Consider the following 23,473-nt stretch of genomic DNA (forward strand, 5'->3'; position numbering starts at 1 on the left):
ACAGCTCTATGTAGCCAGCAAGAGGGGGTAGGGGTTTGTCCACAGCCTTTTGGATTCCCTGTGGCTTTTAAAATGTTGTTTCTACTTACTCTAGCCTGTGAAAGGATCGCCTGCGCCTGGGCTTCTTGGGCCGACACCACTGGACCCTTCTCACCGTCCCCGCCGAAACGGAACTGTTGGACACACACAGACAGTGCATTTTGTTCAGCTCACTCTGTCATCACTACGCAATATCCTAAAAATGATCCTGGTTATGGATATATGATAAGTTTGGATGGAATGTAGTTCTGCTGTATGAGCACTTACTGGAAGCATCAGCATGGTACCAGGGGGCCCCGGCAAACCGTCAGCGCCAGGCAGACCAGGGCGTCCAGGAGGACCCTGTGATACAGAAGAGGCAAAAAATTATTAATAGCATCAACATTGAAAACAAATTATGGCACGTGAAAAAAGTGTAAAAAATACATTTCCATAGCTGGTTATGTTTATAACATCTAACCATTAGCAAATCAGTTGTGGCAAAAGCTCTCTGGCAGTTTCCTGTGGACTTTGTCACATCTTTGTTGCCACTGTCGCCAAAAGTGCTTGCTCACAGGGGGTCATAGGATTGTTGGGTTTTTCTCTGTATCTATTATTGTGCGATCTACTGGAAAAATATAAAGCGCCTTGAAGCGACTTTTGTTGTGATTTGGCGCTATAGAAATAAAATTGAATTGAATTGAATTGAATCTTTGTATGTACTACCATTTATATTTTGGCTGAATTTCAAGAATTTATGATGGTACAGATCGCTAAAATGACTCAAACACAAGGGGGCGGAAAGCAAATTTATACAAAATGTAAAAACATAATTATCTATATGCTCTGCACTTTCATCAGTGCACCCTGTGACTCTGTATGTGTGTGTGTTGACACTTAAACAAATTGTGAACGCGGGGAGGACAAAATGATTGCCTTTACTAATTTGCTGGGTGTTTATATGTCTCTCTGTCGATCTATAGATTTTAACTAAACTGCATAGTTCATGTTCAGATTAAGGCTCTGCTCAAAGATGGGTTACACTGACCCTCACTGAGTACTTTTTTTCCTCTTCCCAGATTACAGCCCTGTTTGACATTTTTTACATTTTCTGTCCATCTGTAACTACATAATAAGTATCTTTATCTGAGCTACAAAATTAAAATTTTTACCCGACACACTGATGTAGCTAGTGTGGCTGTAATCATGTGTCTGTGTATGTGTGTGTCATCACGGCAAAAAGGCAGACGCGAAGATACCTGCTATACCAGGATTCACAGCAATTTGCTGGGTGTTTGTTTGTCCATATGTCTGTAGACAGGCTGTGTCATGACAGCATCAAAACTATACTATTTACATTCGGGACACTGTTTAGGTGTATAGATGGCAACAAGAAGATGTCAACTTTACAATATATAAAGACTAGTTTGATGTTGGACACACAAAACTACTGAATCTCTACTCAGGTGATTTATTACTTTTTTTGCTCCTTTTTAGTTTAAGTTTTAATCTTATATTGTGCTATTTCTATTCATATCATTAACATAAATGCTTAATTGCACAGATACTAGGAGTGTCCATCGGTGAGCAACACAACCATCTGCAATCCAAAACTAACAACCTTTTTTCCATCTTTTCTTTTTAGCCGTATTTGTGCACATGTGTGAGCGTGCAGCAGAACTGTGAAACAGTTGGTTTTAAGACTTTTATAACAATACTTTACATCTCAGGTAGAGTCTCACTCACCTTGGCTATTGCTGCTTATGCTAATGATGAGCAGCAAGGAAGTGAAAATAACAGCTCAAGACTATTTCTGTCTACTGACAATAATCTATTAATACACTTTCAAGTGCACTATTGTAGAAATGAATGACTGTCAGAGTTTGAATGTGCTAAAACTTGCTTTTAACCATTCTTACAACAAGAAGTTTAATTTCAGTGAACTGTGTGTAGCACAAGTAATGCCCCCAAGATCACTAGTGTTTGATATTCATATTAACTTTTAATGGTAAGCTACACACAGTTCATTCAGTGTTATTCTCAATGCAGTTTTCAATGCAATTAGTGTGCTATAAAATTTCTATTCCTCACATTGCCTTCCTTTCACATATAAAACACTGACACAGATCGTTATTCTTCAACGCGTAAATGAAGTCCACCAATAAATGAACCTATAACAAAATAATTTCACTAATTCGGAGTGTCTATTAAGCTGTCCAGACATTCATTTTCTGAAAGAGTGTAACCGGAAAGAACATAGTTGAATTCAGAATTCAGAGTAAATCCACATAAAAAACTATGAGCTTGGAGACATAAATGATAAACCTACCCTGTCCCCAGGATCTCCAGAGGTGCCTGGGGGTCCTTGTAGGCCTGCTGGTCCTGGAAGACCCTGAATAAGCAAAACAAAGTTAGCAGACCAACGGAGTGTCAACTCAGGAAATTCTGACAAGAGTTGAAAATTTCGCATAATTAGGTCTCTCTTTTCCCCAAAAAAATATACTCACTGCTGGGCCGGGGGGTCCTGGTGGTCCTTCAATTAGCATGCCCTTAAAATACAAGCAAAGTGTTTATCACCACAAATAGTGGGATATGCAAAAGCAGTATCATAGATAAGTTCCAGATTAGATAATAATAGGAAAAAATTGTGGTCTGGAGATGTTTAGATAGCACTGCAATGGGATCTTTAAAGAAGTATATAAATAAAACTGTGGTTTGGGTTTGTCACTATTTCGTTTGGGTTTAATATGATTTAAAGTTCTAATAAAAGTGAGACTGCTCGCTCTGAGAATAACATTTTTCTAAAAATATGTGTACCAGGAAAGTGATAATAAGTCATAATGTTTGGACAATTATCGACTTTTTGGACCTTACAGGTTCAATCACAGCCGGCTCGCCCTTCTCTCCCTTCTGGCCAAAGCCTGCTACGGAACCAGCGACCTGCAGTTAAGCAAGAAAAGTGGAGGCAGTTTTATAAATGTAAAGCTAAACCATGGAGAAGTTATACTCCACAGGTACAAATAGCACTAGACTAAGTAAATCATGGATAATACAAAGCGAGACATTAACAAACACTAACAAAGAAGAAGGGTAATCCTCATGAGCGACAACGGACCTCTGCATGCTTGAAATGGAGTCGTGCTGTCATTGCATCGTCACTGAGCAGTGTGGTTAATAAATGATCACCCAATATAACATACCAGCGGTTATCTATGTAAATTTAGTATATTTTATTTCCCATTATTTTTCCAACATTGCAATTTAGCAAATACACATGAGTAGCTGAACACAACAAATGTATAATATGAGTAAGTTCTTCCTTATGGAGGTGGAGAAGGTGTGGTGAGATTAGAAGGTGCAAGTCTGGGTGAGCTGTGTGTGAGATGGGTAGTAAAAGGCATATAAGGCCTCATCTTAACATTCTACAGTATCAATACCCAAAGGCACACAGACACATAATGCACTTAATGGAGTCTGGTTGTGTACATTTAGCACAAAGTTGGGGCCAAATTTTCCAACATAGACACAAAATGAGGAGTTATGTTAATTTATATGGTCTTTATACTGACTAAATAACATACTGTGACAAACTGTTGATTAGTAAAGTCTGCATGTTCTTTACAACTGTGTGGGTGCACTATGCAGACAGCTGCCTACGATTTATAGGCTAATTGCAGTCCACAGTGAGACGAGCAGAGGGAGGGATCACAGCCAGCTGCTGAAAGATGAGGTGGGTAGGGAGGTGCAATAGGCCTTGTTTGGTATCAGTGGGTGTAGGCTGGGTCAGCATACACTGATTAAAAGATGTGTATGGAATAAGTGTCTGTGCTATGTTAAATAGAAATCCACCTTAATAACAAAAACTATAGCGAAATAGATGCATGCATAGTCCCTATTACCGCTGAATCACCAGACACACACTGTTGAAACAGCAGCAGATCACCTGATTCCACACTTAACGTGTCAATGACGCATTTCCCATGCCAAGCAACAAACAAAGAAGACGTGCACTGAAGGACTAAGTGAAACCACGACACACAGAGTCTCTAATGCATGCTGTTCATGCGCACACCCGTCAGTCACCAGGTCCGGGTGTGATACTTACAGTACTCTCCGAAACATCGGTTTCAGCAGCGACCCCAGGCCCCACCTCATCATCATAGGTCGCCTCAGGTTTAGGCAGGGCTGTGCCATACTCATCATACGCCCCATAATCATACAACCTGCTGTCAACCTCGCCCAAGTCATACTGGTTTAGGTCATACTCCTTAAAGTCATATGCGTCCGCACCAGTATCCAAGGTGTCCTGTGCTTCTGCAACAACGGTGGGCTCTGGAGCAACGTGAGTGGCCTCGGTGACATATGCACCGACAACATCTTCCTCCTCAGCCTTTCATGTGTTAACCAAGCCAAGGGGGTGGGGATAATAGTGAGCAACCAAGGAAATGACAATGTTAGTTAAGCGACTGAGGTAAAATAATCCATTTTAAGATGTTATTAAAGAAAATTGCAAGTTCATTCAACAGGAAATGCAGAAAAGAAAAGAAATGGTAACACTTCACTTATTTTGAATACCATATTGTCAATCTTAGATTATCTTTAATGTGAGAAAAACAACTACACTCTTTTCACTCTTCAATATATCACTCCATTACAGCCAAGTACTGTGATATATGTATTTCAATAAATTGACTTGTTATACCAGAAAAAAAGGAATAAATAAAGTGTTACCATGATAACAAAACATAATCATTATCAGTTTGGCAATCATAGATATAAAGAAAGGCTTGATGTTATCCGAGCCTGCTTTTCTCTCTCATCGTATGGCCGTTCTGTAAATGGCATACTGATGCAAAAAGCAAAGAAAGGCTCAAACAGATGTCACTAAAGACATCAGCAACTTGCAAAAACATCAAATTATTTGAAGTGAAGTAACTGAAATGCAAATAAAATCAAAATTAGCAAATCAATTTCTATTAAAATGTTTTAGCCACAGCGATTTTCACCACAACCACGATTACCTGGCACAATAGTGCTTTTCAAACACAGTGGTGATCACTGTGGATTTAGTTCTAGAGCAAGACAAAGTGGATGCAATTACACTTGCTGTGGACATTTAGGCAAATTAAGCATTAAAATAATCACATCAACTTTGTCAAAAACTGCAGTATACAATGCACAGTCATAGCTGGCTGTGAGAGTTAAGCCTTTTGATCATAGTTCTTTTCAAGGTAATAAGAACAAATAGTGACCAACACAAGGCTCATGTTGTGATGGACAACAGGAAATTTTATTTTTTGTTTAGCAGATAATCTCTGCTAAATAATATTTACAATCAGTATTTTTGGATGACACAGCTTCTGCCATACAAACACACACACATATGCATATATATATATATATATATATATATATACACACACACACACACACATATGTATATATACGAGCTAACCAAGCTAACCCGTTGACGCCGTGCAGCCCCACGAACGGGGCAATCCTCGCTAATGGAGATTTGCCGCGTTAATGCGGTTACAGCGTAATTTTTATGAGATCAACACTGACAGCACTAATATATATGTATATATATGTTTGTGTGTTTGTGTGTGTGTATTTTTGTTTTTAAGCATTTAAAATTATCCTCTGTCCATCAATTCAAAGGTCAAAAGACAGAGATTCACTGACTTGAATCTCCATGTCTTTGTCATATCATACCAGGCACTTCCTTGGGTAAAATCCTGGTTCATACTCCCCAAAATAACTAACACAGAAGTGAGTTGAAAATTACCTCATAGGGTCCACTCGTGGCAAAGGGGGACTGAGTGTGAGTACCATCTACAGTTCCGTAGTCAATGTCTGTATTGTAATCTCCTTCTAAATTGTTTATCTGAGTCATGTTGAAAAAAGCAAAGAAGAATAAAGGTTAGCATAAAAGCTCAGACTAGAGGTTATTTGCTGAGGTCTTCTCAAGCTGACTGAAGTTGCTGCTACCTCTACACTGAGAAGGTTAGCGAGGCTGAAATCTGCCATCACAGATTTTCCCTTCAGAATTCAGGGCGGGAAGATCTTGATGGGATGTTCTCTAATCTCGAAATGAATTTTTACCCTAATATCGCCTCGGTGTTGCTCCGGTGCTGTAGCCTGGTAGCCAGGCATCTGATGTTTCTTCTTAGTGGAATACTTTTTAGCTTTTAAGGGCTTGGGCTTAGTTTTACTGGGAGGCTTTCTGGTCATCTTCTTTTTCGATGACAGACTACGTTTCTTTCTCTGGAAGAGGTGACGGTGAAAAATAATACCAAACATGGAACATCCGAAAATGGAAATGATTTGAAGCCACACTCCTTGATTGATGTACAGTATTTTTTCAATACAATTGTGTTTCCAGAAGCAGCTGGATACACAGTACTTGGTCTGCATGTATCACTTTACATATTGTTCATGTAGATCAACTAAAAAGGGCTGCAACTGGAGCCCTGATCATGTTAATACTACTGCGTGACAGTTGGGTAGAACAGGGTGCTGTACAACAATCAAGGACTGAGCTGTTCATGTGACACACAGGAACAATTTTAGGACACAGTCAGGCACAAGCACACAAAAAACAAATAAATAAATGCATAGATATGAAATCCACAGAAGAGTACAGAGTTGCTGATATTCCACAGTGTATACAGTACTTTCAAAGATATGCTGGAAATTCACTTAAAGCAGATGGCATTCCAAGAGAAGGCTGTAGACAGACAAGACAAAAAAAAAAAAAAAAGACAGACAAGACAGGACTAGCACACTGTGTATGTTTGCATCCACATTCAAATTTACACCTGCAGTACTGCACACTAAGGGCATGATCTCAATATTTTCATGTCGCAGGGCAAGTCGACCTTTTTAGCTTTGACATGAATGTAAACATAACAGTGGGACACGGAGACAATACACGAAAGAACCAAAATCTAAATGAGTCCTTCGCTTTTTCCATTTACCTGTGGCTCAAAATCATCATAGGTTGGACTGGTTTCTGTCGTTCCCTCTGAATACTCATCAAACACAGAGTAATCTAAATCATCAGTATTGTACTGGAGAGGATGACAGAGGAGGGAGAGAGGTTTTCGTGTTAGCAATAGCAAGACACATCTTCTTTCAACTTCTTTCAACAAGAAGATGACACACATAATATAAATCAGCTTCATCATCCGATGTGTTTAAACAGCAATCAGTTAGAAAATATGCTTGAGGTAAGGTGTTGACAGTTCAACTACATTAAGCATTATCTGAACTGCTACAAGACACACAATGTACTGCAATGTTATATTCCATTATAGTGTATGCATGAAAATTATATGTATATTTTATAGCTAATATTTTTTTATGATGGTCTCTTCAAATAACAAAGTGTTGCTAAATTAAATAGTAGTCTTATTTTAGGAAACTAATACTGAATCTAGCAATACAGGTTTGACCTACAAGCAAACAGGTGGGGATGGTGTCAAATCTCATAAAAGAGAGAAAAACAACAGAGACTAAATTACAAGCAGCATTTCAGGGACATCGTAATAGAAATTTCTCACAGAAGTCATGTAAATTATACACGACAGGACTTCTAAGATCAGCTGGAATACCTGGTCTGATTAAAAAAAATAAAAGTGGAACTATTATATAGCAGTTCCTTATTAAGGAGTGATGGTGACTTTTGAACTTTAATTTGCAGTCTCAACATGATGCCTTCATGGTTAAATGATTAAAATATTAAGGCAGATAGAATTTCTTTTAGCAGTTACTAATTGATCAAAAACAGGTAGATCACACTTATATTGGCCCTTAAGGTACAAATACACCTTCCAGGACATCGCTGATTAAAATGTGGCCAGATGTACAGCAGCTTCTGACATGACTGTGTATTCACCAATGAATAATCAATAGTGCAATTTGTGGCATCTTTCTGAGTATGTGAAAAAATAAAGGGCAGGTTTTGGACAGCTCCAGATAACCGAGAATTCATGGATGTATTGGATAAATATATCTGTATTGTACTGAACACAAATGGAAAATCAGCCAATCAGTACTCTTTTACTCCTTATTTGTATAGTCTGCAACCAAAATACAACATTGCAGTAGTAGTAGAAGTTTTAGTCATGATTATTAAATCCTAACAGCTTTGCATGTCTGTCCGTATGTCAGCTTGCATCACTCTAGTGCAAATGATGAACTGATTCTCCAGGATCATAAACCTATAGGTTTGTGAAACAGTGAAAGATCAAGTCAAAGCATTGCACTTTACCCTGGGGAGTATTTCCCAATATCGAATTTATTTTAATACATTAAAATATAAAAAGAAGGGTAATTAAGGCTACATCTAAGCCCCTCCTCTGTCACAGTTTAGTTTATATTCCTATTTTTATGTTAGTTACTATGGTTGATTTGTGGAATCTCCACCACCCTCCCTGGTGGTTGCCTGACCTCTTCTGGCTCCTGTGCCTGCAAAGAATCGCTGAGGGCAGTGTCACAGTCTGGGCTGTAATGTTCACAGTAGTCGTATGCTGCTTTGGGATCCTCTACAATCAGAAGCTGCTGGATGTCCCCCTGCAGAAAACAGAAAAACAGAAAAAATAAGCAAATTTCTACCACACATGAATTTCTTTGCCAGCTTTAAAAATATACAGTCAACATCTGAAATCCTTATTTCGTTGCATGTTAATTTGCATGAATATTACTAGTACTGACAACTCCCTAAAGGATTATGAAACCTGATCACTACCTCCCTGACAAGGCAATGCTGTACCCAGGCCTACTGGCATGAGGGTCATGCCTCATCTTGCTCACAGACTCACACAACATCCACACACACTGTGTAAAGTGGAATAAATGAAATCTTAAATTATAGACACTTATAGAGTCTGGCAGAGTAGAGTCTTGTATGATTAAACAGCTTGAAGCACAGACCACAGAATCCACACCGACAAGGCGCAGGGAGGAAACCGAGTTCAGACACTGGGAAATTATTGTTATCAGCACTGGATTTTACCTCAGGAAAAATAAATAAACAAGTATCATCAAGACACAAGAAACACCTGGTGTAGTCGTGTGTTTTACTATAAATATAAAAGACTTTATACTCAGTACAACAACTGTAGTGAACGAAAGATAAGAAAATGAAATGCAAACAATCCTGGCAATGCAGTATTTCTGTTTTTATCCCACATATGCCTTATCACATGTGCACAGGGAATATACATTGAGAAAATTAAAATTTAAGTGTCATTTGTGGTTTTGATCATTTAATTCTAACTTCATATCCTGCCACAGCACACAGCTATTTTACACCACTTCAAAAAATAAAAAACATATTTGCCAAAAATGTTGGGTACGTAAAAAGCAAGCACAAGAATCTTTGTTTCCCCTCGAATCCTTGTTCACAAGTCAGCCAGCTATCTGACTCAAACTCAGTATTTTCTGATTTGCCTAGCAAACCCACAAGACGACATGTTTACCCATAAAGTCGATTGTAGTGAGTGTCGAAAGGCAATTGTGTTACAGCTCAGCTGACCACTAAATAAAGACAACCAATTAAGCAAAATTTGTATTGCACACAGTTTTGAGTTCCTAAAACACAAACAAAGGTAGATTTCAGTTATGATTTATGAATGTTTACTGTGTGACCGGATACCGCAACGCTTGACACCACTCCAGCACTGCCAAGCCCTTGGTCTTATAGCCAAATCAAACAGTTTTTTTCTTTGGCGTCTAGAACTGCTTGAACTGAGTCTCTGCAGACTGGCTTTGTGCATCTACACGCTACACCACCACTGAACCAATGGCTGGGTGAAGGGTGTTGGATCTGAGGCAGCTCACAGGTACAATCCCAACATATCTGTGTCAGCAGAGGCACTATAGGTCGAAGAGCAGAACAGAGTATTGGAAGTCAGACAGAAGAGGAATCAAGCAAGCTGAAACTTGGCAGGAGAATGTGTTTGTGTGTCTGTGTGCACGTTTGTGTGTGCATGCATGAACTCTCCTTTTGTTAAAAAAACAGATCTATGGATCCTTGACATGTACCTCAGAATAAACATCAATGTGTTAGGGCTTGCTCCGTGTATAACGATCCATCCGCATCGTGTTTGACTGCATCACTTTGGCAGTCCAGAGAATCCTGCCTATGTTTCTGAATGTAGGAATGCATTTGTAAAAATTAAACCTCATACTGTCAGTTTAAAGTTAAACACACTGCAACTGCACACAAAAGTCTATCTGATGTAGCATAGAAAGCATCTTCTCTGTCTCTGGTTCTTCTAGCTACTGCAGTTGCTCCATTCCTTGGACTGCCAAACATCTGATCTTATCTGTCATGCCTAATTCAAACTTTCTGTTTTATTAGGCTAGTCACAACATTTCTGCTCATGCCAAGTCATTACACTACATATATTACATTTTAGTAGCCACACTCTTGGATCGCACAGTGGGACAATTAAATAGCTGTACCCACAGTGTCTGAAAGATACCACACAACTAAGCTTTTAGTAACCACTCAGTACCAAGGTCCGGTCTCTTCCCTCTAAGGACACAAATGGAAACAAACAATGGCAGCAAAATGCCAGACACAGAGCCCAAACACACACTTATAAAGCTTAAGGGTGATGTCTTTTTGTTTAGTTTGATTTAACATACCTGTCTGTGTATACATTTACAAATAAAAAATTAACTTGTGTTATCAGTTGAAGACATTTGCCATATTGTTCATTAAATCAAAATTTTACTTGTATAATGATCATTGGACAGCTATAAATTAAGCCAGGAAAGAGATTTGTGTGTGCCTCAGTCCAAGTGTTTTGGGGGAGGGGACTCAATAAAAAAAGGTAAGATCAAGCTTTCTCCTGAATCAAGCTGACATGTATTAACTCACATGTGTCACCATAAGACCAACAGTGAATGCTTGAACCCTGCTTTGAGTCAGCTGTAATTAGTCCACGTCTGAAAGCCACCCTTCTGCACACAAATAGGTTGTGGAGACATGGTGTTCTCACTCAAAACCAGCTCAGCACAATTAGTAAACTTCTGACTGCGTCATGACCAACATATTCAACAATAGTTATAATTAGAAAAAAAATGATCAAAGACGGGCATTCACAATCAAGAACACCAGTAAAGTTTTAATAGATAAAAACATTTTAAATTAAATTTAAGATTTTATTCTTGGAGACTGCTGGGATGATAAATGTTGAAGCAAATCTATATGAATCATCTCATCATCAATATACCTGCCAAGTTCTTCTTTCATCTCTCAGGTATAAACCGAAATCCCACAGACAGCTTCTTCCTTTAACGGTTCATTAAAATGTCTTTCCAGTAAATAATAAGACTGCTGCAGACCTGCATTACAAACAAGAGCCAAACCACAAAACCAAGACAAGGTAAGAGAGAAACTAATATTAAATCTGGAAAGTAACACCATGAGGGCTCCAGAGACAGACGGGGATTTAGAGAGAGCAGCTGGGATGGTAAAAGATGTTTTGTACTGGGAAACACCTGGGAAGAGTTACACCACAGTTCTAAGCCTGTCTTCTAATGTGGACTGCTGAGAAAAAAAGGGGTGAAAAAAAGCCAAAGCAACTTGGAGTAAAGCCAGAACTCCAAAATATGCCCCTCCTGGCTACAGAATACCTCTGTGCAGCATGGAAGCAAGCCCATGAGGTTATACATTAATGACTGCACTGTTAGAGGTCAATAAGAAAAGAGAGGGCATGAATAAGAGCAGTGGGACTAAGATCAACAGCTGATACTTGTCAGTCCTTGTAGAAATCAGTTTGCTACTCTATACCTGCTTTATCCACCTTGTGAAGCATCCCATGCTGCCAAAATAGTAAAGTTATGTAATGCCTTTGAAAAAAATCCACTTTCACAAAGGGCTTTGGCAAAGAAGTTAAAGCAAAATACAAGACTAAGAAATGGAGATGCACTGATCAACCAACCAGGGACCACAATCAACTGATTTCCAAATTGTTCAAGCCGGTCTGTTTCAGGCATGCGCAACATCCACACGTGTGCACGCTCACAGCACTCACAACCACATGCTAACATGTCGTTAGCATGGAAGCTCTTCACCGTGTGTGCAGACACAAAGTTTGCCAAGGTAAACCGCATATGTTGTCACAAAAACAAATACCATAACAAATGTAATCAGACACTTAAATCACCCTCACCCACACATCCAATCGATCTGTTAAAGAATCTAACAAGGGAAAAGTAACTAAAATTAAAGCTATGCTAATTTTAGTTAATCAGGATAAGCAGGGTCAAAGCAGTTACGAAGAACATTAGTATAATTTTCAAATAAATTTACCAGTTATTACATTATTATCTGAAACATGTCTTTGTTTATTTCACGAATCGTTGTTAACATGTACTAGTTAAGTCAAGGAGTCGCTAATAAAAAGTTATGTTTGTTTTTTTTGGAAAAATTGCATCTGTCTTATACTTTATGTAGCACAAAGTGACAGAAATAAACCTGGAAAATAATCATATTTGTGATCTGCAAAGGGCAAATTCTGACATATATCTTTTTTTACATTCTACCTCATCCTAACCACAAGGCAACTTGGGATATAAATAAACATGGAAGAGGTCCACGCATAGTAAAATTGTTGGAATCGAGAGGTATATTGAAATAACATCTATTTTTTGAACCATTAGCATGCAACAATCTCACCTTTTTCTGTGACAGTTAGCTATTTGTTTGTTTTTTTTCTCTCAGTCAAAGTCCTACTTCAAGTTCTAAATACAGAGGCAAGTTATCACTGGCCAAATTTATCATCAGCATGTGTCCTTTGACATACTGTAGCCAAAGGCAACATACCTTTAAGTCTAACCACAGTCAGCTGTAATTAGACAGCGTCATACAACAATTACAACAATATGTGATTTATAATCCTAGTAAACACTAGAAAGGTAAGTATGCGCAAGTAAGAAAAAGAACTCAAAAGGCAAAGTGATATATCTGTGCATTTATACATATATATATATATATATATATATGTGTGTGTATATGTGTGTGTGTTTTCACCAGGCATGAATAGACAGTCTCGTTTAGCACAGTAGGGAGGCCTGAACCTAGGGAGGATACAGTGGGAGGAGGGGGTGGTGAGCATGGGTGAGTATGCAGGGAGGGGAGGAGATGAGGAACTAAGAAGGCCTGAAGGCTCAATGAAAGACTCCCATTCATCTAAGCCAGATCCCTTTGCCATGGTGGTCGCCTCAAACCTGAGGCAGGTACTGCATGAATAGACATTTATGAAAAATGCAGGTGAAGTTGGGAAAATAAATTCCAAAATTTGAGTAAAGAAACACATAACAGCAATTTGTGCTATCTAACCCTATAAATCAAAAACTACTCATTTAACAGAGAAGTAAAACTTTTGGACAAACTGGCAATTTTGTATTTCTTACATTTCAAAACTTTTTTTTAAATTTTCTTATACATAGTTATATTTTTACCAGGTCAAATCTCATAAAACTCGAGCAATGACCAATTTTACAAAAAAAAAAAAAAAGATCAAAACATCAGGGGGAGGTCTGACATCATCTCTCATTATAAAAAAAATTGGCATGAATGTAAAAGGTCGAGGTATTTCCTTCCCCTCTACTGTACATCCCAGCATGCAATGGGCACTGAGGATATCTGAAGAGCGCAAGGACAGAGAACAGACAGGAGACCTGTTCCAAAAACTACACAGAGAAGATCCTGTTAGGTGACTTATGGCTCATATTTTCAGCCCTTCCACTGCCAGCCTCTGACTAGACACACTGTTTGATACAAACATGGGCCTCAGTGCCCCCCCCCACCCCCATAAATCTAATCAAAACTGACAGGATATGTGAAAGCAAATCTGCTTATAAACGTTTAAAAAATAGTACAACAAATAGGAATAAGTCGGCCATCATAGATCATAAACTACAATCTGGTTTTGTCAGCTGATAAACATTTTTTAGATGTTTTTAGAAAGATTATTCACTTGAGATGAACAATCCTTTTTTAAGGGGCTCTCACAAAAATAATCAGGATATACAACATAAAAAGCAAAATAATGCTTTATAAATGTAAACAGGATAAACAAACATGTTCTCATAACATGAAGTGGTGTGACTGTTTGTGCTGTCTATGTCTTTGTGTCTGATTTGAGCTTTTAAAGGTCTTTAATGTTGGATTTATATATTAGACACTGATGTCTTTGTTTTATCTTTTCTCATCTTTGTGGAATATATTAAAATACATAAGTGAATCATCCACATAAATATATGCTTTAATATACACCTGCAATGGTTAGGGGCAAGACCGCGTTTTTAAATAAAAGTAAAAGTAGGCAGTAAATCTAGTCTGTACCACCTAGGCAAACCTCAGTCCAAAATAGTTCTCATGCAGCCACCCAGTGACCTTTATGTTTCACCATAAATATCATGACAATTCAGCCTCTGTTTGTCATTATTTACGTCTGCCTGACCCACTGCCACCATCAACCTCTGGATGACCTGCGCCTCAAAGCAGAACAAACATCACACTGAACGAACAAATGGTAACAAACCCGAACTCCCAGACAGTTACTCATACAGTCTGGGAGTTTGAAGCAGAACAAAGCAGATTTGTATTCGATTTATATTCAATATCCCTTAGTTATGGAAAATTCTTCTGTGGGAAGATCAAATAAAACAGCAAATGTTAAAGTTGCCACAAGGTAGCTTTACTAAAAATGAGAAGCGACAAAGCTCAAACGGTCTCAGATATCTCATATCTGATACGCATGTTGTCAGGATCACAAGGATCTGTGCCAGCGGGATTTAAACTATAACCTACTAAACAACGCACTTTCAAAACTGGGTAGACAGTAAATACTCTTTCAAATTAAACAAGGGAAAAATGCATTCAATACACACAGTAATGGATTAAACTTCTCTACTTTTTCAGTCACAGATGGCAGATGTATGGTTCCTAAACAATGTGCCAAAATACAAAGCAAATGTGTCAAAATGCAGATTAGAAAACTCAATCACAAACACTGTACATATGCAATCCACCACGTTGACAACCTTACCTGGAAACCCTCCTGATCCAGTATCCTGGTGCCGAACACAGTAATGCCATTGGTGCTGACGGAGGCATGGTCACTCCTGGGGAGGTTTTTGGTGACCTTGTTCTTACAGTCTACAATGATAGTGGCCACTTTGTTCTCCACACTGATGGCTACACGATGCCACCTAATCAAGGACACACACAAGGAGAAAAGCAATAAATGAAAAAAAGGAAACATCTATAAAGTTCAATAAGTTAACTGCTTGTTATTTAATCATTTTTGAAATGTTGTTGCATGTTGTTGCTGTGGGAATTCTCACATAATAAAAAGGCCTTGACACAGCAGATAGCTGCTAAAAAATATTATTATAGGTGTCAAGTAAAAATTAGGATATCTAATTTAATTTAATTTAATTTAATCATAATCTAAAACAACATCAGCACTTTAACAGTATGTAGTCCACTTTGACTGCTTCACAACACAACTCAAGGAGAAAGAAATTCACAATACTCATTACAATACATGCTCCAGTGTTTATGGTATATTTTGATCGACAACCGCCATCGATGCAATGGGTTAACTGGGGTCACACGTGAGTCTGACACCTTCCTTGCCTCTGCACCATTTGCGCTGCACTTGAGGGCTATTGCATACCAGGCAGCACTGGACCACATTCTTGCCCCCACACTTTGGCCCTGTTTAACACGGGATTACACTCATTAAACTCCAAACTTAATCCTCCTTCTGGGTTACTTAGCATGACAGACGTTGTGAACATTGTGGAAAGTGTGTGTCAAGATCCAGGAAGGCTTGCCTTGCCAGAGCAGGAGACAGACAGTCAAAACATTGTTCACAGATGGAAGATGAGACCTGACAACATCTTAACTTAAGATAGCAATCAAAGACCTTTTTTTTAATCACAGATAAAACTGTTTCTGATAATTCATTTATCTGCGTGGTTAATTGTGTTACCAAAAGTGAAAATGTGTCTTTGAATATCAGCTAAGTCATACAGACACATTCCAGGGCAGGAAATGGAGCTTGGAGAAAAATAAATGTGCAACACTCTCTGGGATAAGCACTACGGCACAAAGGACTATTTGTCACCTTATGTGGCAGAAAAGCAATCGTTGACTTCAGTCAGTTTTCTCAGACTTTAAGTGCATATTGATCGGAGGGGTAAGATTATATTTGAAATAGCATATTATTATATAAATCATATTTAAAAAGTGTAATTATGGCAAAACTAAGTTGCATCATATCTTATCCATTTTTCTAAATAAAAGAATGCTCCTTTTTACCTCATTAATAGCAGATCATTGTACCTCCCTATTCAGCCTGAGTGTCTGCTTGCTAGTAGCAGTGAATCCATCCATGCATGCAGCTATAGCCACTGAAGTTTTAAACAAGACCTTGAGCTGGAAAGTCCTCCACCAAAAACAGTGCACTCTCTAACAAAGCAAGTAGCACATAATGGGCAAAACCGCCTACAAGACTAGCACAAAGCCGGCTCAGAGTATCTTTCATTTGCTGAAAAATGCTCACGAAGCAGCATTATTGCTGACTTTTCAAGGATTTGTCAAGCTTATTTCTATTATGATAACAGCATATATACTATAACTCATCTTAAGCCAATTTAGAGCACAAAAATATTGTGACTGGGTTCTGACTTCCTTCTAAAGTTCAGCATGTTCAGCAAGTGCAAAATCCTTTAATAACACTGGAAGAAACTGTAAAGCACAGCATCCTTTCTGATTATTTATCCCCAGCCTGTCCCTGCACATGGACTCTTGACAGTGACCTAAAAACTCCCACTGAGCATTTTGTGATTTTTGAACATGGGAGAAGATAATCAGGTTTATGCTAAATGTTAAGAGGCCTGTATTTCTGGTACTGCCCCTTGCCTCTGTCTCTAAAATAGCAGAGGCAGTGAGTTCATAGATGAGGTCAGGTTGTCCATAGCAGTCCTGCTGTGCCCCAATAATCCAGTGTCTCTCTGTCTCTGACCTGTCTCTATGCCCACAGACCCCTGATGAGATGGCTAATCCGGTGATGAGCACCTGCAGCGCAACAAGGGGAAGATCTGGGTTGTTTTCTCACTTTTATTAAAAAGAACAAGTCAGTGGGAATCAGAAAATATTTAGCTTTACATGGTCATTAAACTATTTTTAGGCTGATTAAAATAGCATTCAATGCATTATAGGAACGCATAATCCAGCAAAACTGGCACCAATAAATAAATGCTGGATCACTTTGTTCAAAACTATTCAATGCTGCAAAATGCCAAAGCACTGGCATGTTTCCTTTGCCCCATGTTGCATTTTAACACCCTTCACTCTCCACACCCATTCCCTCTGAGGTCCTGTGCATGTGTTCGAATACGTGACTACGTGAGTGAATGTTCGAGATCTGACGTACTTTCCGTCAGCAAGGTTAAGACCATCAAACAGGGGGTATTCCTCTGGGACTGGCTTGCCATTATGATCCTCATACAGGAAGATAGGTGAGCGTCCAACCTCCACGCCCAGCTGCTGGACTCCTTGCTCGTTGTAAATGGACAGCAAGAAGGACTGGATGCCAGATTTGGGACGCACTGTGGCTAGGATGGCGAAATCCTCAGGAAAAACACCACCTGCATGGTCAAAACAGAAAAGTTAATGTGACTGAGATGATCTAATAAATAAAATTTAATTTCGCCCAGCATCACTTTTCTTTTCAAAAGTAATAAATAACTACCAATAAATATTTTTAGTACGTTCTCAGTAAATACTCATTTTATCACAGTGAATTACAATAATAATAACACTATAACGATGCGACATTACTCGCTTTTAATTTTGGTAAAATATTAAGGCGCATGGAAATCTACACATATCTGCATGGTATGTTTTTCTCATGCTCACCTAATGTCGTGATAAAAGCAGTCACTATCAGTTTGCACATAGCAGTCTAAGGTTAAAGGTACTTACCAGGGAATAACTGTGTGGTGGGGGCACTGATCTGGACCTCCTTGGCAACTCTGTAAGCTGTATCTGGCGTCGATGCTCTTCGGTTTGCGCAAAATCCTGTTGTTTTTGTCACTCCTTTGGGGTAATTTTCAAATGCTAATACTTTTAGGACATCCACTGGCTCTGCTGTTTAAAAGGCAAAGAAAACATCAGGTTATTGCAGCGATTTCTGTGGGCAACATGAAGGTGCGCTTCCTTTTCATAACCACCACCTCATGAACGATTCAGGTTGGAAACATAAAACCAGTCCATCAAGATAGTATGCTAAAGTGAAGGTGCATTCTCAACAAAGTCCAAAGATATTAAGGGAACAATGATGAGTGTTGGGGCTTTTAACATTTTTTTTTAATATAAATAAACATGTCATTGTGCTTGTAAATAAATGCAGGGCACTAACAGGACTTCTACCTAATGTTAAATTAAATTTTTATAAATTATGGCTTTTTATCAAAAATATGTGTGTCATGCTGGTTAAATGTGGAGTTCAGTTTCTTACAATAAATAGTTAAATTAGGAAATGTGGCCTTGCCCAGGCTCTACAATCTCATCTGACAGGAAATGTCTAAGCCAAGCATACCAATGAACAATGCACCAACAGAATTCGAGCTCTATAACACCTGGATAGGTTTACCTTGATAAGACTCTTCAATCTGATGTGCTTTACATAAAGGAGCCTATGTGGGTGCAAATGGACTCCCATGGGAAAGCATTGTAATTATGCCTTCTATTCAGACCACTGTCTCATCATAAAACATTAGGTTGGGAAAACATCAACTGCAACATATACTGACCATTGGCCATATAGGCCATTAGCAGCTGGAAGATTTTTTTTTCCTGCCCAAGGTCAGATAAAAATGTGAAATATTTGATGGATTTGATGGACAGCAAGCGTTATTTATAGACAAATGAGTTTAACTCCTGAATATGCTCAAATGACAGTTGCTCAGTTTACTCCATGAAGCAGACAGCGGTATCTGAATAAATCAGGCAATACAACTGCAGACTGTTGGATGTAATAACACTAATGTGTTTTTCTGGAGCGGAAGCATGCAAAGGTGCCTGAAAGCATCAGTAAGCCTCTTCTGATCGCTCTCAAGCCGCTGTTATGGTTGGCATGTTGAGGTCAAATAACTCTTGTATTTCTCTAACTTCTTGACACAAGAGGATGTTAAAAAAAAGTCACTGATGTCGATCTCAACACTTTCTGGTTAACATTCCAGCAATGGCAAGGAAAAGAAAAGAAAGAGCACGTTTCATTCATTCGGAGAAGCATGTGCTCTGGGAACAAGCTCCTGTCTTAACATCTACAACTGAATACTGAATGTGCCACTAGCAGCTCTCATACAGAAGGCTTGTATAAGATCATTAGATAGTCACAACAGGTCAAAATGCTAGCAGAGAGCTGATCTCCTTAAACTTGGTGCACTTTGAACTTTGAAATCTGAAGAAGTCACAAGGCCGTTCACAAACACCAACCGCTAATAGATCCCTCTAAGAAAAATCTGTGTTGGCTGATTAACTCACTCGCATTTCAACAAAACGCTCAAAGGAACATAAGGCAAAGTATCTAAAAACATCTTAAATAAATGCGAAGTTGAGAGCAGTATCAGCCGTGACTGTGGGAATACCCTCACTAAGGACAACATGGTCATTTTTGTAGCTTGTGAGGATGAAGCAACTACTTATTTTGGAGCGTGAACTGAGGAGCTTATTGTGAGTTCCCGCAGAGTTGCTTTCAGTTCAGACTCCAGGACTCATATGTTCCAGATGTGCCAATTTGGCCAGGCTACGACCCTCATACAGTGGTGCTGTGAAAACGTCAATACTGGCCAATCCATCAAGGTGGCCAAATGAGTGTGCACAGATTTTAAAAGAGTGTATCTGATGAGCTGGTGTGTTTGCCCTCAAGGCTAAGTAAATAGGCCACATAGCTGTGAGAAGAACTCAGGATGGACCTTCCTTAGTGTGGAGGAGGAACCAGTACCTAAGCTGCTAAATACTCTGTTGTTTCATCACTCCTTGCGTGGATGATAATGCAAACTATAGAGAAAGAGGATAATGGGAGGAGCAATATAAAGCTTTGTTGCCATAAGACATCAAAATGGACAGATTTAATTTATTTGTCATGTTCACAAGTGTACATCATTGTAAACTGCATGTTCCAAAAGATATCATCATTCACATCTGAGGCCAAATACTCTCAACTCTAACTAAACTGTACATAACACTCCTATAATAAATCCCACACTCACTTTCTCATTTTCAGCATTTTTGTCTTTTAAGGTAAAGAAATGTAAAATTGGCTGGTAAATAGAAGAGGACCTTTTCACCTGCAGCTCCCTGAGACTCTAATAACATCTTCAGAGTGTCTCTCTCCCTCTCTCTCTCTTTCTATATATATAGCCCCTCTCCCCCACTCTCCCTCTCTGCTTCCTTTAACTTCCACCACGCTGCCGGCTAAAACAAGACGGCTTTATGCTGCTGTCATACCAAAGAAACTTCACTGAGACCAACCCAGTTTTCAAAGCATTTCCCCCCACTCCTCTTCCTTCACTTTACTTTTCCTCACATTATCTCTTTTTACTGTATGCCTCCATATGGAAATATGGGTTTGTTTGCCCCATTGTGTTTAAATCTCTAAATGAACTGACAATAACAATAAATGTGTGACAGCTTCAGCAGACAAAGGTCCAGCAAGGAGCTGATTAGCTCTTGTTCACAGTTGGGCATTTTAAGGAGAAGACTCTGGAAATGCTAGCTTTGTCTGCTGGAATGCACATCTGAGCCTGCGCCCCAGGGGCTGAGAAAACGTGTCTGTACACTGCTAGATGGAGAGGGCACCCTGCAGGAACAGCTCCTACTGCCATAAAGAGCGGCGAAGAAATTAGGACCATAGAGCACAGAGTCTGCAGGAGGATATTTAAATTGTATAAAAATGTCTCTAGTTGTTTAGTTATTAAACGGTACATTTTCAATTTAGACCATAAATTCAGTAATTTTCATCAAATTTAACAGGTTCTGTAGTACTTTAACACAACAAATGATACCAAAATGCTGTGTGAAGTAGATAAATGCACAACAACGTAATCATGAACCCCTGCATTTGCACAACATCAAGTGAAACAATTAAACTGCATTTATTTCTTGTTTTGCAGAACACGCTTTCAGTCTACCACTGAAAACCCACTAGACAAACTGCAGGTATTGGATAAATATTACTATGAAGTTCATGTTTATCTCCAACAGCCTTTTTTTAAACAAGGAGTCCTTACAGAGTTGTCGGCCAAGATGTGAGACCCATGTAATCCTGAACCATGTCACTTGTGGCTGTAATGGTAGGCTAGGCCCATACGCAGGTCTGCTCTTTGAAGGCTCTTAAATCATAGGGAAGCTCAAAAAGGACCATCATCAAATAACTGCTCAATACTTAGAGAGGAAGCATTCCCACCACGGACACAACACAGCCTTGTCCTGCAGCTGACCAAACCTTTAAGTGCAAAGTTGGTGGGTGGCAAGGGGGAGGGGGGATGCACAGGCCAGTTTTTGGGCTTTGGTGTGGACCAGGGCAGTGTGGAGATAGGGTGAACCTGCATGACCACTTTTAGCACCCACACCGACAGATGATTTCCACTCTGCTCTGACAGGTCGGAGATCCACTGAGACGTTTCATAAAAGCGGATTTCATGAAACGATTGCTGCTGTTCCGCAAACCACAACTTTCACGTCAAAATGTTTGTGCCCAAGAACCTTCAATTAAATATCTTTCCACACGTTCACACGTTAGAATTTCACCCACTGTATAATATGAGACTGGCAATCAGATCACGGCCAAAGTTAAACACCAATCCACTGTTGAATATATCTTCAGCCAGGCATGAAGTAAAGAACTGCATTCTGATATGAGTGGTGCAGTTAAACAGTTGTAAGAAACAAGTGAACAAAGTCCAGGGTCCGACAAATGTCCAGTGCCATCTGGCTGGAAAAGCCCACCCTGCTAACCGTGTTCCAATCCACCTAGGGGACCACAGTTCAAACAAAGAGGTTTCTTTTTGCCCAAGCGAATCTTACAAAAAAGAGAGAGAAAAAGCACCATGCTCTGTTTCCTGATCTTTATAAGTGCATACCAGCGGCTTAGGATGAATTTAATTAGGCCATGTGTTTCATATTTGCCGCAGACGCTTTTCATTCATGCGTAAAAGTAGCACAAGGTAAAATTTGCTTTAATTAACGGGATTTTGATCAACTAATACACGCATTTCAATCGATTCCTCACGAGCACTACCTGCGCCGCCTGTCTCAAAGTATTTAACGGTTCTCCTCACAGTGGCAGTAACAGGGCACACCTTTGCGGTGCCTTTGGTTCGGCTTTCATCGGCTTCTAAATATGGGGCAGTCTCACCTTATTGTGACTCGTTTGTTTGTGAAACGGGAAAACACGTCTAATTGCGATGCGAGCATAACGCTGCCTTCTCCAGGTAAGTATGTTACACCCCCACCCCCCAATCTCCATCATCAGTTACCTATCCAGTCGGCGTTCCGTACACCGTCCCCTTTTCGGCAATACAAAGTTTATTAGAGGCGTTTGGGACCTAGTAATCTTACCTGCTCTGACATTAGCAGCCTGTAGAACCAAGGTTATAGTGATGAATCCGGTTACAGTGGAATCCATAAGCCACCTTTTCGTTTTCCACCTTGTGGACCACCTTTGCATCTCCATGGTCGCGCGCCCACAAGTGTATAAAACTTCTGGGCGACTTAAGTGATTTTTACTGACGTCCCTTCCACAATCCCAAGTAATGATAGATACTGTCCTACAAAAAAGCCATATGTGACGAATTTAAGCCTCTTCTCTCAGCCACAACGAGGCCCTGATCCTCCTGTACCGTGCCCAGACTTCACAGTGAAGGTAGTCGGGCTTTATCCAAAACGCAAAGAGTGCAATCGGTACACTTGGTGCGTCCACGGACAGGAGGGCTGGGCGAGCTCCACAAACCAGAGCAAGGATTACAGGGAAATGACAAGTGAACCAGCCCCCGATTAGCAAATCACGGGGCTGGAAATTCTCCTTCGGGTCCACCCATTGGCTTTGTTGTGCGCCCCCCGAAGTCTCTTCAGAGCGCTTTTCATGAAAGAAAACTCTGACACAGCTCATAATGACCTGGGAAAACTGTGCACGCAGGATGTTCGGTAACATTGATAATATCTACAATTCACCAGAGACTACATCATTTGTTATCCACAATGTTTTCTTATACACCGTTCAAAAATAATAGTAGTGAATTATAATGCACCATTGAATCAAACAAAACACCAGACAGTGCTACAGAGTCACTGAGGATTCAATATTTTACATCACTACAAATACTAATCCACAGGATTTTCCGTGGACAGAAA

At 39.5% G+C, this 23,473-nt stretch overlaps 1 protein-coding gene across 4 annotated transcripts in view; it reads right to left on the reverse strand.

Moving 5' to 3' along the window:
• Positions 1–23,088, reverse strand: part of col11a1a (collagen, type XI, alpha 1a) — a 69,277-nt gene extending 46,189 nt beyond the window's left edge. The window contains exons 1-14 of one of the 4 annotated variants that reach the window (XM_042226612.1): positions 22,682–23,088; positions 18,041–18,205; positions 17,490–17,703; positions 15,093–15,255; positions 8,473–8,595; positions 6,999–7,091; positions 6,124–6,285; positions 5,807–5,905; positions 4,124–4,408; positions 2,893–2,958; positions 2,526–2,567; positions 2,348–2,410; positions 307–381; positions 90–173 (exon numbers count right to left, since the gene is read on the reverse strand). In XM_042226612.1, coding sequence (XP_042082546.1) covers positions 90–173; positions 307–381; positions 2,348–2,410; positions 2,526–2,567; positions 2,893–2,958; positions 4,124–4,408; positions 5,807–5,905; positions 6,124–6,285; positions 6,999–7,091; positions 8,473–8,595; positions 15,093–15,255; positions 17,490–17,703; positions 18,041–18,205; positions 22,682–22,796 — 1,749 coding nt within the window. In that variant the 5' untranslated portion in view covers positions 22,797–23,088. The remainder of the gene's footprint in view (positions 1–89; positions 174–306; positions 382–2,347; positions 2,411–2,525; positions 2,568–2,892; positions 2,959–4,123; positions 4,409–5,806; positions 5,906–6,123; positions 6,286–6,998; positions 7,092–8,472; positions 8,596–15,092; positions 15,256–17,489; positions 17,704–18,040; positions 18,206–22,681) is intronic. The other 3 variants (XM_042226613.1, XM_042226614.1, XM_042226615.1) reach the window with 3 other exon arrangements.
• Between the last annotated feature and the right edge of the window lie 385 nt (positions 23,089–23,473).

The sequence above is a fragment of the Haplochromis burtoni genome, unplaced genomic scaffold (assembly GCF_018398535.1).
Source record: "Haplochromis burtoni strain Fernald_Lab_line unplaced genomic scaffold, NCSU_Asbu1 Contig_220, whole genome shotgun sequence".
Lineage (NCBI taxonomy): Eukaryota > Metazoa > Chordata > Actinopteri > Cichliformes > Cichlidae > Haplochromis > Haplochromis burtoni.